Genomic DNA, 16,420 nt, shown 5'->3' with positions numbered 1-16,420 from the left:
TTTGACTTCACTAGTCATCCAAGGACACAGACGACCTTTGATTTTCTTGGTGATTAGAGGGGCGTGTTTATCTATAGACTGCTGCAGAATACACTTAAAGCGAGAGCACGCATCATTTACACAAGATGATGTAAAAACAGAGCCAAAGTCACTGGATCTCAAATCGTTACAAAAGGCCACAGGATCATAATTCGCATAATTTCTGCATGTTATCAACTTTGGTTGGTATTTGAAGTTGTGAATCTTTCGAGTACAGCCGACTAAATCATGATCACTCAAACCAGCAGGAATAACTTTGACAGAATAAATATTCCACGGTTCGTTGGTGTAGATGACGTCAATCAAAGATCTTGAATCCTGTGTAACTCTCGTGGGATCTTTAATGAGCTGTTTTAATCCGAAGGCAGTGAAAATGGATTTCAATTCTTTGTGGTCTGAGTTGACCAAATAATTACAATTCATGTCCCCTGTTAAAATGCATTCTTTGTTCTCCAAAGAGATGTTCGTAAGCATTGATTCCAATTTGCAATTAAAATTTTTGGAAAGATGTTTCGATGAATCTGGAGGACGATAATGCAAAACACCTCCAAAGTAGAACAATTCAACCCCTCAGGAGCTCTCTTATTTGGCCTAATTAACGATGCAAAAGATTTGTTACTGCACCATTTACTACTTATTGCCAGGCATTATATCTACACCTGTAAACAAAGAGATACGCGCCCAAATGTCCAAATGTCCATACAAATAGTTCAACGCACTGTGGAAATAGAAGGGCAAATTGCAAAAGACCATAATTCTTTAGACACTTAAAAAGAAATGGTCTCGATTAAAAACCTTCTCTTTTTAAACGAATGTACTATTCTGTGGAAGTGAACTGTAGGCGGCGCTCTGTAGATTAAAAGATTTGATACTTTAACTGACCTGTTTAAGTTGTCTGTCTGTTTGTTTTTTTTTTTTTTCTTCCTTTTTTTAAAGCCATTGTGGATACGTGTGCGTATAATATACGTGCAATGATTAATCATTCTGGCAAATATAGTTTTCGTTAGTTACCTTACTATGTTATGTTAAAAAAAATAAATAAATAGAAGAGTTACTGATTTTTCATGTATAAGACGTATAAGGGTAAAGATAATTTCAATTGTAATTTTCAATAACTTTTGTAAATTGTAATTTTGCTACTTTTTTTCTAGTTTTCTACAATTTTTGTAACTTTTCCTTTTCGTGTAAATATGAAATAATGTGTTATTGTAAAAAAAAAAAGAAGGACCGGATAATCAGCGGCTACACATTTCACATAATCACGATAACGACAATGTTATTAATACCAGTGTCAATCACTCTACAACCAACACGAGCAACTGAAAACGCCGACGCAAAAGTTTCAACAGAAACAGGTACTGGAGATACAACAACCATAACATTCATTTGGACACTTAAGCAACATCAACCTTACTCACGACGAGACCCAGTTACTTGAAATGGGTCTCTCTTTTTGCCCCACTCACCGTCATGTAAATTGGACTGAAGTCAAAGCTGACTTCAAGTCGCGCAAGTCTTATTTTCGCTTTACTCATGTTAATACGTCCCCACTATACTACTGTATCTGAGAGCCTGGCACAGGCTAGTTTTGGTTGGGCGCGCAAAGTACTAAAGGCGGGCGAGGGCAGAGAAACAGCGAGAACATTGGGGCGGGAGCAACGAGAAACCGCCTAAAAAGGACGGGGGCCTTTTTTGAGTAGTCTGTACGCCTGCGCACGGATCGTTCCGATTGGAGATGAATATTCGTCTTAGCCGCTCGTTCGCACTGGTTTTGCGCTCGTTTTTGCGGCTTCGCCGCGCAGGACCTCCTGACAAAGCCGCCGTGCTACGCAACATAAAACCTGAACCTGTACGTCACAACTTGACCACACGCGAACGACACACCCCTAAATCACTTTACAAACGCAACGACATTGTTATTAAATCCGCTGACAAAGGATCAGCCACGGTATTATGGAGGCAGAGACTGGTATAAACAAATGCTTACGACAACTCAACAACACCAATTCTACAGACCGCTTGACAACGATATTACCTATGACATCAAAGAACGGGTACAGGTCAAAGTTAAACGCATGCTTCGTGACAAAATCCTTGACGACAACACTAAACGTTTCTTGATACAGTCTAACTCCAAACACGGACGTTTCTACATTTTACCCAAAATACATAACCCTGGCCGCCCCATTGTTTCCATCAACAGCAATCCTTCTGAACGCATTTCACAATTTGTAGACCACCATCTCAAAATACATTCGACACATAAAAGGTACTTTGTTAACAAACTGAAACATCTTAGGCAGCTACCCGAAAACGCTTTTCTTGTCACGCTAGACGTGTCATCTCTTTGCACTAACATTACTCATAACGAGGGCATACGAGGTAGGAAGTTTTCATGCATTGTTATATTTTTTTTAATGCCCCAAATAACCATCGATAAATTTTCCATACAAACTCTTATAATATTTCTGTTACGCAACTCACTCATGAGCTTGGGGTACCTGTGAATACACGCGACCGCAACGCTTCATCCATCAGTACTGAAACACTTTGTGACCTCATACGCATGATTCTCACTATGAACAACTTCTCTTTCAGTGACAAACATTACTTACAGACACATGGTACCGCTATGGGGACAAGGATGGCTCCTTCATACGCCAACCTTTTTCTCGCCAAATTCGAGACGTACGCCTTATCACGTGCCTCTTTCCAACCCTTCATATGGTGGCGTTACATAGACAACACCTTCGTGATATGGACACGATCAGCACAGGATCTTAACACAGTCACTTCCTTTCTCAATGACATTCACCCCACATAAAGTTCACATGCGACTATTCCTTCACATCCATCCCCTTTCTCGATGTCAACGTCTCACTTCACAATGGCAAAATCGTTACTGACTTTTTCACCAAACCTACAGACAAAGACCAATGCTTACTGCATTCGTCATGTCATTCCATACACAACAAACGTGCTATTCCTTTCAGTCTACCTCTTAGACTCCGCCGCATTTGTTCAACCAACGAGACCTTCACACTCACTTCCAATGAACTTATTGACTATCTTTACAAACGTGGCTATAATCGCTATTTCATTCAACGGGAAATACAACGATTTAACAATATCACACGAACAGAAGCACTTACGCCCCATGACACTTCCATACTGGACAAACCAGAACGTGTTCCCTTCGTTATCACCTACAACCCAGCCCTTCGTTCCATCTCATCCAGTATTCGCAAACACTTTCACATCCTTATTTCATCCCCTCGTTGCTATAACGTCTTTAAAGCTGTACCCATTGTAGATTATAGACGTAGTAGTAACCTCAGAGATTTTCTAGTTAGGGCCAAACTTCGCAATCTCACACAACACAACCAGCCCCGGGGCTCATACCCGTGCGGAAAAAACTGTCTCACTGGTAAATACATATCTGACGGACAAACTTCATACATTCTACTCTACAGGCGAAACCAGACCTATAACTCATCACATTTAATAAACAAGTATTTTTCAGGATATGTGGAAATGAAATTCCGACCCGCAATCAGCCTGGCCTACAACAAGTCGAAAAGCTCCCTGATTGCTTATGAACTTTTAAACTCTAAGGAGCTCTTCACTTTTCAGACTGTTAATGTGAATCAGGTCGAGATTATGGCTAAGAAGGTCTTGTGGTCCTTTTGCTCTAAATGTCTAACCACGATTCTTCCTACCCTAACTTCGCTTATTAATATGTCCCTCATTGATGGTACGATGCCAAAAGCTTTAAAAGTTGCTGCAGTATCACCCCCAACTCAAGAAAAGGGATGAAGAGTTTCCAGTCTCAGACTTAAAATTTGTGTCTAAACTAATCGAAAAAGCTGTAGTTGCTTGGCAACTGAATGATCGTATCTTAGATCGGGATGTTGATAAGAACAATTCTGGTATATTTTTTTCTACTTGATCTATCTGCAGCCTTTGATACTCTCGGCCATGACATCCTGTTGTCAAGGGTGTCTACTCGTTTGTAAGTGAAAGGAATTGTGCTGTACTGGCTAAGGTCATATTTAACATCGCGCGCACAGTTCGTCAGTGTGAAAATAAAATTCCAGACCATCCCAACGTCTGTTGCTGGAACGCGGTGTCCCGCAGGAATCTGTCCTCGGGCCTCTTTTGTATTTACATGTATTACTTTACTCTTCTCCGCGGCGCTGACTTTGTAAAGAAAGAAAGATTATTCTCTCAAAAAAGCTGACCCAACGCAACTTAGTAGTGGGGTTGGCACAGAATTAACCTCTCCCATGCGGAGGAATTTCAATAACTTTCGGGGAATACATTAACGCCGATGACGTCATTCATCCCATTAAGATAGGATGATGTCATAGTTAATTTTTAGATGGCAAGGAGCAAGTGTAGTCAGAATACCTTGGGGTTGACGTTATCAAAAATGTTGAGATCATAATCTATAAATAGAAAAGTGATATCATGTCCCTACTTGGTCATGATGATGTCATATTTATTCAAGTAAGATGATATCACGGTTTATTTTTACCTACCATTTTTTCTCTCTATTGTTTCGAAACACATAAAATGATCCTTCCTTACCAAGCAAATCATTCACGAATTATTTATTACTGGTCAATTTATTACAAGATGGTTCCTAATATCGTTGTTGATTTAAGCGCTACACCTCGGCTGGCTGTCGATGAAGTGGAACAAGTTCAACGGCAAAGGATAGGAGGTCTTATCAACCATATCTTCCAATTGACTTATGCCAATATGGTTGACGAACTAATTCAAGAAGAAAAGCTGAATTGCATGTATAGCGCGCAAGACACGACTCTGAAGATCACCACTGATCACGACTGACCAAGCTTAAAGTCAAGAGCATTGCAAACACTTTCAACATTATTCATGAAGGACAGCATTCGAATCAATTTTTCTAACACATCTTCTTGGTAATGCAACCAAGAATCCTCTTTATCCATCATAGGACACGAATGTTGTCCTTGACTTGGATGCTGAATAGCACGGCCGTGACAGCAATTCAGCTTTTCTCCTTGAATTAGTTCGTCAACCATATTGGTATAAGTCAATTGGAAGATATGGTTGATAAGACCTCCTATCCTTTGCCGTTGAACTTGTTCCACTTCATCGACAGCCAGCCGAGGTGTAGCGCTTAAATCAACAACGATATTAGGAACCATCTTGTAATAAATTGACCGGTAATAAATAATTCGTGAATGATTAGACTGCAAAACAGTCCGTATTTTTGCGTATTCAAGTACGCGCGAGCAGTCAAACAAAAGGTGAGGAACGAGGCTGAAAACAGAGGGCGGGTGAGGCTCGCGCGGTTCGCGCGCGTAGCACTCTTACGCCACGCTTTACCGATTTCTTTACTGATTTTGAGGAAAAAAACCGACTGTTTTGCAGTCTAGTGAATGATTTGCTTGGTGAGGAAGGACCATATTATGTGTTTCGAAACAACAGAGAAAAAATGGTAGGTAAAAATATACCATGATATCATCTTACCTGAATAAATATGATATCATCATGACCAAGTAGGGACATGATATCACTTTTCTATTTATAGATTATGATCTCAACATTTTTTGGTGACGTCAACCCCTAAGGTATTCTGACGTCGCTTGCTCCTTGCCATCTAAAAATAAACTATGACATCATCCTACCTTAACGGAATGGGTGACGCTATCGGCGTTAATGTATTCTCCCGCGAGTTAATGAAATTCCCCCGCATGGAAAAAGTTCATTCTGTGCCTGCCCCACTACTCAACTTCGTCTCCACGTCTTCTCAGTCACCATTCCTTTTTCTGGCAATATCCTGTCTCATTGACGTCATTTTTTTGGGGATACTAGAGACGGTTCCCAAATTTGGTCAAGTCTTCTTGTTATGAAGAAATTAGCCTGGGATGGGAATTTGACCCAGGTAGAAACAAATGAGTAAAAACGAACGACATTTTTCGCCCCAGTAATAGCAAAATATAAGGAAAAGAACCTCGATATAAGGAAACCTTATTATAGCGATCATATTTTGCGAGTACTTTGTGTTGCATGCCCGGGACTTTTCTCCCATCCTTTATAGGTTAGAGTCTACTCTCCCCTCCCCTGTGGGATGCAATAGCCGCTTGTTCGTCCGTGAAATCTACCTAACCAAGGGTTTGTCTCGTAAGTTCTATAAAAAAGCAGTCCGATATTAAATGCGGACAAAACGGGCAAGGAGGAAGCCTCCCCGTGGACTTTCTAAACGAAAAGGTCTCTTTATGGGCGACTTGGATTATCACTTTGAGTATTGCCTGAAAAATGATTTGTTTTTATTCAAAGAGAAGAGGAACTCGTCTTCCGCATTCAACTATGATATAATGATAAAATTATGATGACAATAATATATAAACAACGCATCTCAATACCTGAAGGCGTTTTATTTCTTTCATAGCTACACAAATGATGCTTGTAAATTGTACAACGGTATTCACTCGGGGGCATTACCTTATGAAAGAGAAGGGGATGTTTGTCGGAAAGGTGACCCATAAATTGATCTTACACACAACACTAATGGATACTACTATTACATAAAAATATTGCTTTCTGTCCTGAACATCCTAAAGTCCAAAATCTACCATTTCTACCCCTGAGCCAAATGACAAGCATCCCGGTCATTTTCATATGGCAGTCCCCCTAGGGGGAGTCTACACTGCTTTGTATAGCTATGTACCTATGCAAAATCCTTGCAACTCTCTCATTTAGTAACTAGACTGACGACAAGAAAGGAAACTGATGACCCTCCAATTCCTAGAAGTTAGCTCAAATGCAACAGTGACCATTAAAGATGATGTGACTTTTCCTGCATCACGACAATAAGTTTGCAGTTTTTAAAGTTCCATAATAGTTCCCACAGGATGCACACAGAAGGAAAATGGTCCAATATTTCCAAGAGTCTTTTCTAAGGTGCTTCTGATCTGTTGAAAAAAAAAAACATACAAAGTCAACATTAGGTCATTACTTAATAATAAGATACCACTTTCTCATGACTATTAAAAAGGAACTATTGTACTCCTAATTTGTAGTTGTTTGTGAGCAGCCTGTAAACACAGAAATATTTCATGTTGTCACTTCTCTTTAACATAGAAGAGAGCAGTGGAAACTGAACTGAACGGAGCGAAAAATGGAAGGAGGCAAAGGAAAAGAGAACAACCCTTTCCTCGAAGCTTTTCCCAGTTCCCTCGCTGTTGTTTTCCTTGCGTCTTTACTTTACGTTCCTCCGTACGATCAGAACGCTTGGAACAGTCTACTCTCCATGCAGAATGGCAACGGCAACTAGAGATCAACCTTTTGGTTTGCCTTTGACGTCTTAAATGTGCAAAATTACTCTAGACGGGTCGTCATGGAAATAGGAAATAGAGCACTGTACAAGTAATCAAATATATGGTAGCCTACACGCAAGGTCTCTTAGCGATCTCTAGAGTAGACGTAAAGGATAGAGTGGGAAGCCAAAGTGAAAGAGCTTGCAGGTTAAAAAAGTGATCTCAGTACCTCTCTGTGGCTGCTTGGTATACGGGCTGTAAGAATATGACAAACAACACCAACTAAATATCATAAATGCTCGAATTAATTTTTTCCAAAAGCAAGCCTGCAATGAAAGTGTTTTTAGAAAAAACATCCTAATGCAAAAACCTAAATTTTTCCTGAATTCCATACATGGGTTCAGTTTAGTATGGCAGGAGAAACAACATTTGAAGGGTACATGAGGAGAGGTAGGGAGGAAAGTAGTATAGGAGGGATGTTTTACTCCTCTTTTTTGAGCAGGAATCTCATTAGCGTGAGCAGGAATACATTAACACCGATGACGTCATAGGCTATTGTCTTGATCTCATGAATAAAATGCTGTGTTATCTCATAAAGATAAGGTCATGTGCTATTTTTAGATTGATGACGTCATGGTCGGTATAACCCGTTTGACAGGTTTTAGTTATTTTCGGAAGATGATGTCATATGTATTCCGGGGTACTATGATGTCATAGTTGTTTTGAATACTTCAATAGGAACAATAGGCTTGCCTAGACTTGCCCGGGCTCTTTTAACCCTGATTGTAGAATCTATTCTATCTTCCAAATAAAAGCGCAATCTCCGTTCAGCATGTTACTCTTGCAATCGCTTTGCTAAGGAAACAAGTTCGCTTGCCTAACTAAAAATCCGGTTATAAACAAAACTCAGACGCAAAAAAATCGAGCTCAAACTCTTTATTTCAATCTATTGCAAACAGTGCTCTCTCTATAAAATTACTTTATCTTGATGTCTTGTTACACGCTCTGTTAAGGCCGGTTTACACGCTACGATTTGTCGGCCCGATCTGTCGGCCCGACAGTGTCGGAGCGCAAATCGTACGTGTATTTTGACACCCGATTTACGGCCGATTCGTGAAAACGAAAATCGGCCCGATTCAGAAAATCTGTTGCAGTGCAACAGATTTTTGTGTAGTCGGGCCGACACTTTCAAAGAAGCCGACATGTCGATCAAAATTTTGAGCAGAGAGCATGCGTATAAATCAGAAGCAATCAAAATGGCGGATAAGAAGACTCCGAAGAGGCCAAAGTCGCGCAGTTTCCAAGAGGAAGAAATCTCCCTTCTGATAAGTGAATGGTTTAAATATCCGTGTCTATTTGACAAGGGGAGTAAAGATTACCATGACAAGAATAAAAGAGAGATTGCGAGAACTCATATAGCCAGATCACTGAATGAACAACTTGGATTTGACAAAGAGGTCGACAGCATCAAAGCAATCACCTTCAGTTCTGCCATAAGTTGGTGAAATGCCCCGGCTTCAGTTCGATGCCAATTTTTCACCCAAGCACATCGTGTTTTTCTTTTTCGTCTCTTTCTGTTTCTTAATAATGCTGCAGCAAGTAACAGCAGTGACGTTGTTGCTGCTGCTAATGATGAATAAAGCGCCCATAAATTGTGATAGTCAGCCATTTTTTTCCTGAGAGCAACATTCAGTGCGCATGCGGATTAAAAACACCGCTTTAAGAAAGAACGAGGGCTACAAAACATTCTTCAAGTCGGGCCTTTGGATCGGGTGTTAAAATACACGTACGATTTGCGCTCCGACACTGTCCGGCCGACAGATCGGGCCGACAAATCGTAGCGTGTAAACCGGCCTTTAACCAGTAGTAATTTGCATCTGACTCATGCCTTTTTTGTGCTCTCGCAAATTAAACAATCATGCTTAAGTCCTCTAACAAAAAGATAAGGTACCGTTTCGTACACAATTGTTAGGTCTATTGAAAAATAAAATATTCCACTGCAAAGTGCATCGACAACCGTTTAATTAATTTGTTATTGGTCTATCGAGCATTCGTTTGGTTCTTTTCTAGGAAAGATCTTACGCTGGGATCGTCCTTGTGTAAATAAATCCATTTCGATTTTCCATTGCAATAGTGTCTTATTTTCACAGGCCAGTAATTTCCATACGAGTACGATGGAAGATACGGATCATAAAGATGTCTGGCAATGCGGTACATTTCCGTGATCCCAAAGTCTTTTGGTAGGGTTTGGCATCGGGGCGCTCCTTGCATATAATTTTGTACAACGGGATAGGCTGCTTCAGACCAGACTGCATCAAAAGGAAATGGCCGTGACCTTTTTACAATTGGCGGGGAAGATTTGACCACAGGAGGCGATTTTACTGCTGATCTAGCTTCGCAGGCAATGTTTTCCTCGTAACTGGTCGTTTTGACGGTTTCCACCGATTTTGCGGAGCTGTTAATAGTCGGATATCGACGACAAGAGCCGAAAATGTCACTCAATACTTACTTATTTGCCGCCGTGTCCGGTTTATTATCTACAAAGATGTAACCGTAAGGCCTCTCTGTTTCATGATAATAAGCTGTCATGAATCGTTGGCGATTCTTATCAAACATACGCTCAGCAACAATTCCGATTTGTTTCCGATCGCTAGGACTTCAGAAAAGAGCCATGTACTGTGCATTCCGACTGATATCGGTGTTAAATTTTCCCTTGGGGAACATATTCTGAAGGAGCAGTATGACGCTGGCATTTCTATGGCGACCTTGGGTAAACAACCGAGAAACGATGGGGCTTTCGATCGCTTCTACCATTAGATCATCAAAGATGATAACGTTGTTGTATTTTGGGTCAATTTCTCGCAGATCTTCTTGAAATGAGGGAAGGCCACGAAAAAATTTAATGTCCTTTCCGATCGCTGATTTCTAAGCTTCGTATCTATCTTGCCACTGACTGTAATACCATAAAATGCGACAGGGCTTGTTGGTTTCGTAGACAATACGATCTCTCGTTAGAATCTGTTCTACGAAAACTGTTTTCCCTGATTGACTTGGTCCAACCACAAGGAGTGAGAACTTATGGCGAAACATAAAATCTGGATAAGGCTCGGTTGCCAAGGAAACATCATGGGAAAGCTTTACCTTCTTCGCAGTAGAAGAAGTTTTCGGCGTTTCGTTTACTGGTCTTCTTCTTTTTCTTGGCTCACATATTTTTCTCGTGGAACTAGATGAACAACGAGGTAAGTCGACGCTTGTAGAAATATATTCTCTTTTTGATTCCCAAGAAACCTTAGCCTCTTTTAAGAGTAGTGTTCGTCTTAGCCCGGTTAAGTCATGGACAATTTCAAGATGAAGACTCAAGTTGGACACACCAGGTTTGCCACATAGCGGACAAATTCGAGGAAAAGTTCGAGGCATGACTGCTTATGAAAAATGACTCACAGTTAACAGAATCATTTAATATATAGTTATTTTACAATGGTGGGGAGTACTTAAGAGAATTCAGGGGTACAGGAGGGGTACAGGAAGGGTACAGGAAGGGTACAGTAGGGTACAGGAAGGGTACAGTAGGGGTACAGGAGGGGTACAGGAAGGGTACAGTAGGGGTACAGGAAGGGTACAGGAGGGGTACAGGAGGAGTACAGGAAGGGTACAGGAAGGGTACAGTAGGGGTACAGGAGGGGTACAGGAAGGGTACAGTAGGGGTACAGGAGGGGTACAGGAAGGGTACAGTAGGGGTACAGGAGGGGTACAGGAACGGTACAGTAGGGGTACAGGAGGGGTACAGGAGGGGTACAGGAAGGGTACAGTAGGGGTACAGGAGGGGTACAGGAAGGGTACAGGAAGGGTACAGTAGGGGTACAGGAAGGGTACAGTAGGGGTACAGGAAGGGTACAGGAGGGGTACAATGAAAGTTCATAGAGTTCCGTTGTGCTTTGCAGCCGTGCCTCCATCGATAGCTATAAAAGAAGTAAGCCGCTGTTTCTGATTCAGTCAGTTCTTAAACCTCGTGCAGTTCGGATCACAATGTTCAGCAATTATAATCATTTCATTCAAAAAGGATATGGAAATTTTGAAGATGATGACGACGATATTGAAAGCTCATAAGAAAGAGAACAATCATCTCAAAGTTCTCAATCTAGCGAAGAAATGGACTCTTCCGGAGAGGAGGAGGAGGAGCATGTAGATCCTTGGTCACGCATTCAAAATGAAGTTGGTAATCGCCACGAAGCCCAGCTCGAAGCTCTGATCAACGAGTATGAACAAAACGGAGACTCGCCTGAAGTGGCCCGCATTAAAGCTGAAAATGCTTTGCTTCCAGTATATAGAAAAGAATTGAGAAAAGTGTTCTTAGAGTTTTTACAGTGGATGCATGCAATGAAGAAAGATCCGACATTCCGAAAAGTGATGGAAACCCGCCAAGATCTCAAAGACACAGAAGGATATGACTGGCTGGAATCGACAGAACTTGCCATCGATAAGCGGAAATTCTTACTCAATCGATTGTTTGTCAAACAAACTGTTGTAACACTTGATGGTTTTGTTATCAATAAATGTATTTTTTAACCGGAACAAAGGTGTAGTGTGGTTGTAGCACGCGCGTATTAATCCCACCATTGTTTATATATAATTGAGTTGATTCCCGTGGATAATTTATGCGACAAGCGTTCATGTTGGCTCAGTGTATATTAAATTAGTTTGCGATGAATAATAAAATACAGTTCGCTTGCGTTCGTTTTGTTTCGTATGATACAGGTCTAAAAGGAAAAAGGCCAACCTGTTAATGGTTAACGCTCGATACCACAGTCTAGAAACGTTTGAAGGTTGAATTATATTGACAAAACAGAATCAATGGTTTTGGAGAATAAAAATATTTATCTTTGGTCACAGTGAATAGTTTTAAGTCGAGTACTGTTTTCGGACCGTTGACTAGTATGTTTGGAAGCTATCCGCTCAAAAATATTATTTACTGGAGTTTGTGACAATAATAAAATGCTGAACGGAGAGCGCGCTTTTATTTGGAAGATAGAATAGATTCTACAATCAGGATTAAAAGAGCCCGGGCAAGTCTAGGCAAGCCTATTGTTCCTATTGAAGTATTCAAAACAACTATGACATCATAGTACCCCGGAATACATATGACATCATCTTCCGAAAATAACTAAAACCTGTCAAACCGGTTATACCGACCATGACATCATCCATCTAAAAATAGCACATGACCTTATCTTTATGAGATTCCTGCGCATTTTATTCATGAGATCAAGACAATAGCCTATGACGTCACCTAGTTAACGTATTCCTGCTCACGCTAATGAGATTCCTGCTCAAAAAAGAGGAGTAAAACATCCCTCCTATACTACTGAGGAAGTATTTAGCTTTTTTAGCTATTTTGAAATAATAGCTTATATGTCATATGACTTCTGTATATTTTTACTATAAATCTCGTAATTAGATAACTACAGATATTTTACCTACTACTGTATATAGTTTTTACTTTGTATATTCTCCCCTAATTGGTGTCCCCAAATTAGTAAGGGATTCTTTTTTTCCCTGGCTAGACGGCTTTGACACTTTAATAAAGTTTCTATCTATCTATCTATATGTGGTATGAGCGTATGTATCTTTGTGGCTTTGTCTGTTCGGATGTGTGTTGCAGGGGGCAATAAGGTTAAAGGTACTATGCTAGGAACCAATGAGATTTTGGCATCTAAACATGACATTGCTGTGCTAAAGGTCAAACAAGGGCACTTTGAGACCGCCATTTTGGTTCTTCACAATTTTGTCGTCTTTTATTACGGCTAAAGGTGTTTAGAAGCATAGCATTGGAATATCTTCATGATTCAAACGCTAAATACAGTAATGCAGCTGTTTAGGGGTTCATATTTTAGTGTGGCGGTTGGTTCTAGACATTTATGATCTAACAGAGACCTTTAGCATCAGGCAAACCGCAAACCGCCGTTTGCAGTTACGCTTTGCAGTTTCGCGTTGCCGAGATTTCAAGTTTTAGCAAGGCGTTCAGTTCAGTTCATTTTTATTAAGCCAAAATATAATACAATACAAGAATACATATAGGAATTGTAAGGTTGCAAGGGAGCCCAGAAGAAACCAGAAGGCTTTATGAAGCCTGGGCTCCCCAGTCTCAAAAAAATAAGCAAAATAAAATGAAATTCGCGGAGTGATACGTTAAAAATAGGAAATAAACAGAGACTGATGAGTTAAGTTATGAATTTAGTAACAAGATAGATAGACTCTGGATTGAAACAGAATACTTTCTTTTGTTAGTACGGCAGAAAGGAATATAAAATCGATTTGAACTACTAAACATTGTTTAGGGCCGCCATGTTGTTTTCATCAAGTCGAAGTGCATCACTTTACTCGCCCAAAAATCAGCAATAATTCATTGATTCGAGATCAAAAATCCAACAAACACATCGCAAACGCATGTTCATACCTTTAGTCATACCTTTAAACGCGAGGCTTTACAATTTTTTGTCGCAAAAAACGTTGCCGTAAATCACTTACCGCTGGAAGCCCTTCCTGTATGGTCGGCCATTTGTTTCAAAATAATAATAATAATAATAATAATAATAATAATAATAATAATAATACTTATATAGCGCCGATATCAATATTGCTATTTTCATCAGCGCTTAAAAATAAAAATATTAAACAAAAAACACTAAGACTGCATAAAGTATACATGTAAAAAGTGCATGAACCGACCAAAAAGAGTAAAACAATTATGTCAACACTAAAACTATAAAAATTACCTAGACTACTTAAATCGTAAAAAACTGCATAAAACCTACTAAAACGAGATTAAAAAGCACATAAAATCACAAAAAAATAGGGCAATGAATTCCATAGTTGAGGAGCAGCAGCAGCAAAAGATCGATCTCTTAACGTTGTTAAAGTCCTGAATTTCACAGGGTTTAGTAGCGGTCCATCACAATCGGGGCGTAACTTGTATTTACATGCTTCTTTAAGACTAATAAGTTCCTGGAGATAAAAAGGCGCTAAGCTATTGATAGCCTTATACGTTAACAATAATATCTTAAAGTCAATTCGGAATTTAACCGGCAGCCAGTGCAGATTATACAGCAACGGTCTTACATGGCAGTATTTAGATTCCAGGAAAATTAACCTAGCGACAGCATTTTGGACCCTCTGTAAGTTTCTGTAGCTTATTAAGGTTGTAAGCTGGCAGGCCATAGAGCAAGCTGTTACAATAGTCGACACGACTTGAGACAAATGCGTGAATGAGCGTCTCAGTGGACCGCCTAGAAAGATGTTTCCTAATTCTTCTTATATTATACAAGTAATAAAAAGCATTGGAACAATTGCTATTTACATGAGAATTCATTGAAAGAGTCGAGTCTAACCATGTCCCTAAGTTTTTAACCACCCCTTTTGGTCTAATTACACGGTCTCCAATTAAAATATGATCAATATTAACCTTGGCTAGTTGTTGCTTGGTACCATTCATTAGGAATTCTGTTTTATCGTCATTGACAAGTAGTTTATCATTGGTCATCCAATTACGTATATCATTCACACAGTGCTGTATAGCAGTGACAGCCTCAAATTGCCCGGTGCTTATGTTTGGACTGAAAGACACATACAACTGCGTGTCATCAGCGTAGCAGTGAACCGTGGGAAGGTGCACCGTGATAACATTAAACAATTTGCTCGCATAAATCTTGAAAAGCAATGGCCCGAGGCAAGAGCCCTGCGGTACTCCCAAGTCCAAATTCAAACTCTGAGATAAATTTCCTTGGACCATAACACGCTGAGATCTTCCATTAAGGTAGGAACGGAACCATTCAAGTGCCGTTCCAGATATACCAAATTTTGACTTAAGCCGACTGAGTAAAGCATTGTGATCCACAGTATCAAACGCCGCACTAAGATCTAATAAAAAGAGTAGTGTTACATGCTGTTTGTTCATGTTCAACAAGATGTCATTTTTCACTCTCAGCAACGCTGTTTCTGTGCTATAATTCTTTCTATAAGATGACTGATTGGCAGGGTAAAGATTGTTCATGCAAATGTGACTATGAGTTTGGTTATAGACGGCTCACTCTGTCAGCTTCGAAACAAATGGTAAGTTACTAACGGGACGAAAATTCTTGAAGATAATGTCGAGGCCAGGTTTTTTAAGTAACGGTAAGACTAAAGCTTCCTTCCAGGCGACAGGAAATTGACCAGACTTTAAGGACATATTGATTAATTTTGTAAGTACAGGAAGTAGGACATCACATCGGCTGACCAAAGTTGAAGGCATAGGGTCAAGAGCACAAGATTTTAGAGACGAATGCTGCATAAGAGACTTCACATCTTCCGTTAACATCTTAAATCCAGTGAGGTAGACGAAAGACGACTCAATGCCCTCTATGTCGGGTTTATGATAGTTTACAGCACCATGACAATCGAGGCGACTCCTAATATGCACTATTTTCTTTACAAAAAACTTCCCGATGTCCTCGGCGAATTGAGCCCTATCAATAGTGGAAGGTAGAAAGTCGGCAGATCCTCTGTTTAGTAAGCGATTACTAGCGGCAAACAGCTTCTTTTGAACCCCGCTGTTCTCCTCAATGAAATTAGTGTAAAATTCCCTAGGAGCCTTGTTCATCAGAGCAGTTGCTGCATTCCTCTTTACCTTGAAGGCAGCCAGATCAGAGTCTAATCTAATTCTTCTCCATCTCTTTTCAGCCTTTCTTCTTTCACGTTTAGCCGTCTTAATCACCTCATTAAACCAAGGAACACAAAGTCTCTCTTTGATAGACCTGGTAATCAAAGGAGCATGTTTATCCAAAACAACTTTCAGTGTGCTGTTATAACATTCAGCCAAATCTTCCAGGACTTCAGGAGGATTTCTGCATAAATCAGTGGCAGTCAGGTCGGACTGGAGGGAATTCAAGTCGATAGATTTAAGCTTTCGGTAGGAGATAGTCTTCTCCAATAAAGATGGCTTTATTGACTTGAGACTGAACAAAACCGTACCATAATTATGACACGATATTATACTTGCAATCATTCCTGCTACAAGATATACGTGCGCTTTTTTGCCA

The 16,420-nt window shown here is 40.1% G+C and overlaps 1 protein-coding gene and 1 pseudogene across 2 annotated transcripts in view; one reads left to right on the top strand and one right to left on the bottom strand.

The window, feature by feature from the left end:
• Nucleotides 1-1,992: 1,992 nt before the first annotated feature.
• On the top strand, nt 1,993-2,863 carry LOC140950685 (uncharacterized; annotated as a pseudogene).
• Nucleotides 2,864-6,445: 3,582 nt separating this feature from the next.
• The window catches only part of LOC140945582 (uncharacterized), a 37,407-nt gene continuing 27,432 nt past the window's right edge, over nt 6,446-16,420 (bottom strand). For both annotated transcript variants that reach the window (XM_073394597.1, XM_073394605.1), the window contains exon 6: nt 6,446-7,001. In XM_073394597.1, coding sequence (XP_073250698.1) covers nt 6,915-7,001 — 87 coding nt within the window. In that variant the 3' untranslated portion in view covers nt 6,446-6,914. The remainder of the gene's footprint in view (nt 7,002-16,420) is intronic.

This window comes from Porites lutea, chromosome 1, assembly GCF_958299795.1.
Source record: "Porites lutea chromosome 1, jaPorLute2.1, whole genome shotgun sequence".
Classification (NCBI taxonomy): domain Eukaryota; kingdom Metazoa; phylum Cnidaria; class Anthozoa; order Scleractinia; family Poritidae; genus Porites; species Porites lutea.
This window is presented reverse-complemented; position numbering and strand designations above follow the sequence as displayed.